The sequence below is a fragment of the Triticum aestivum genome, chromosome 3A (assembly GCF_018294505.1).
Source record: "Triticum aestivum cultivar Chinese Spring chromosome 3A, IWGSC CS RefSeq v2.1, whole genome shotgun sequence".
NCBI lineage: Eukaryota > Viridiplantae > Streptophyta > Magnoliopsida > Poales > Poaceae > Triticum > Triticum aestivum.
Genome location: NC_057800.1, coordinates 9,626,720 through 9,628,984, shown reverse-complemented (window position 1 = coordinate 9,628,984; position 2,265 = coordinate 9,626,720). Strand labels below are relative to the sequence as shown.

The following is a 2,265-nucleotide window of genomic DNA, read 5'->3' as shown; positions in this document are numbered from 1 at the left end:
CTGTCTAAAACCTAATTTAGCTAAGCACCCCACATATGTTTCGTTAGCAAGGATCCTTCCCGGCTAGTATTGGCCTATACTAAGCTAGGGGCGCGAGACATCTGGCACTCGACAATCCGAACAAATTAGAGCTTGTATTCTATCTTTAGGATTCTAAAATCATAAGCACTTGGTGTGTACAGCAAGGGAAATAAGATTAATACTTTATTCATGTGCGAATCAAACAAATCATTACATATATTAATAACATGACCAAATACAATAAATAATTACAATCACAAAGAATACAATTTTGTGGTCGAACCCTAGCGACCATAGAAACACAAAATTAATTGTGGTTGTCGGCCCAGAACTGCGCTTGGAGCCAGTCCACGGTCTTCTTCTCCACCTGGAAGGCCTTGGCGAGAACATCATCCGAGATCATAGGCTTTGATCCAAATACAGCATTAGCAATGGTAATTGCCCCTGGGTTCTGGCTGCTAAGTGCGGCAATTGCGACCGCCGGCTTGTAGGGGTTGGGGTTAAACTGGAAGTGGATGAGTCCTTGTGGGAAAACAAACACATCACCCTTCCTTAGCTCTTTGGAGAAGAGCTTGTTTTCCGGGTTTGATGTGACGAAGCCGACATAGAGTGTACCCTCAAGCACGGTGAGGATCTCGGTGGCACGAGGGTGTGTGTGTGGAGGGTTCTCGCCTAGGGGTGCATAGTCGATGCGTGCGAGGGAGATGCCAAGTGTGTTGAGGCCGGCGATCTTCATGACGTTGACCAAGGTCACGTTGGACCCGACCTTGCTCATCTTTGTGTCTCTAGGCATGTCAAGTTTGGCCGCCAGGAAGAAGTCCTCCGCCGTCACAGCATTTGGGTCCTTACAGACGAATCCATTAACAAGCACTGCATCAAGAGAAACAACTTTCATGAATTAGTACACACAATCACACATACACAAGGCAAAAATCATTTCTGAAAATGGTGATACTGTTAGACATATCAAAGGATTCAAATATGACGCGATGAAAGAATTAACTTGGTACATACCACGTGAGCTATTGTCCGCGACACAGAAGTCTTGGAGAGGACCAGGATCGGAAGCTACAGCCTGCCATGAGACCAATGCAAGAATAGCAGTGAAGAGAAGGAAGCTGGAGGAGGCCATTTTTCTGCTGGAGAAATCGATGCTGTCTAAGCGTCTACCGCTTAGATAGCTTTGTGTGCTTGATTAGTATCTATGCAGTGGTAGCTGGTTCTTTGGCCATGTAGGAAGTAGGCATGGATATATATAGCTCGCCTGCAGTTGACACAGTTCACGATTGACATGGTCTCTCTCTTGCAGAGCAGCCCATGTGTTGTAAATTTAATACTGTATTTCTGAAAACGCGGTTAAACTGGCTGGCCGGCTCTCCGATCATGCATCTAGCTAGTGTGCTAATACAAGCTTGTGTGTATAGGTAATTAACTGTCGATAGCAACAGGCCAACAACGAGGCGACTAGGTAAGGCTACGTTACGCCATATATTCAACGGGAAGAAATACTCATCAATTAGCTAGCTTCATCGTATGTCATGCATGACAATGACATACCCTTTCAAAGACGTGTAATCCATCCATCATGATTTATCACATCAGACCAACACTTTTAATTTTTTAAACGTGAATATTTGTTAACCCACAAAGATATTTAAAATTCGTTTGAAAACAACCAGAAAAAAAATTGTGTTATCATAAAACCAGCGCTTCGGCGAACGTGACCCGCGCTGGGAGGTCGCTTGCCCCTTTTTACCCTTATAGCCAGGTGAGACGATTTGTTTTTTGCTCGCTTAAAGAGATTCATAGCGTCACGCGTCAAAAGGTCGCCCAATCGTGCACAGGTTACGGGTGGTGGGCCAGCCAATCTCAGCCTGGGTTGATGCTTAGTAGTAGCGCGGGGTAAACATCCCACGCTACTGTTAAGTACGAGTAGTGCTAGAACAGAACAGCGCTACAGGTAGAACTTAACAGTAGCGCCAGATGCCCCGCCAAACACTGATGCTAAGTGGGCTCCGCAGTACCCCACAGGCTGGCCACAGTAGGAGCGGGGGTTATAGAACCGCGCTAGTTAGCAGTAGCGTCAGGTTAGTTTTCTTAATTGGCTATAGTATACAGCATACAAGGAAACTTGCTAAAAGTTGATCAATTCATGGCATACATTTAGTCCACGTGTGTGCCGATTAAATAACTAATGACCATTTCTATCTGCCAGGCAGACATATGCTTTTCTTTGACTGTTTC

At 45.2% G+C, this 2,265-nt stretch overlaps 1 protein-coding gene across 1 annotated transcript; it reads right to left on the bottom strand.

Annotated features, from left to right (window-relative positions):
* Positions 1-219: 219 nt before the first annotated feature.
* LOC123057493 (germin-like protein 8-8) lies at positions 220-1,344 on the bottom strand. Its single transcript, XM_044480449.1, has 2 exons — positions 1,036-1,344; positions 220-891 (listed from the first exon to the last, which is right to left on the bottom strand). The coding sequence occupies exons 1-2, from the start codon at positions 1,151-1,153 to the stop codon at positions 329-331; spliced, it is 681 nt and encodes a 226-aa protein (XP_044336384.1). The 5' UTR covers positions 1,154-1,344; the 3' UTR covers positions 220-328.
* Positions 1,345-2,265: the final 921 nt, after the last annotated feature.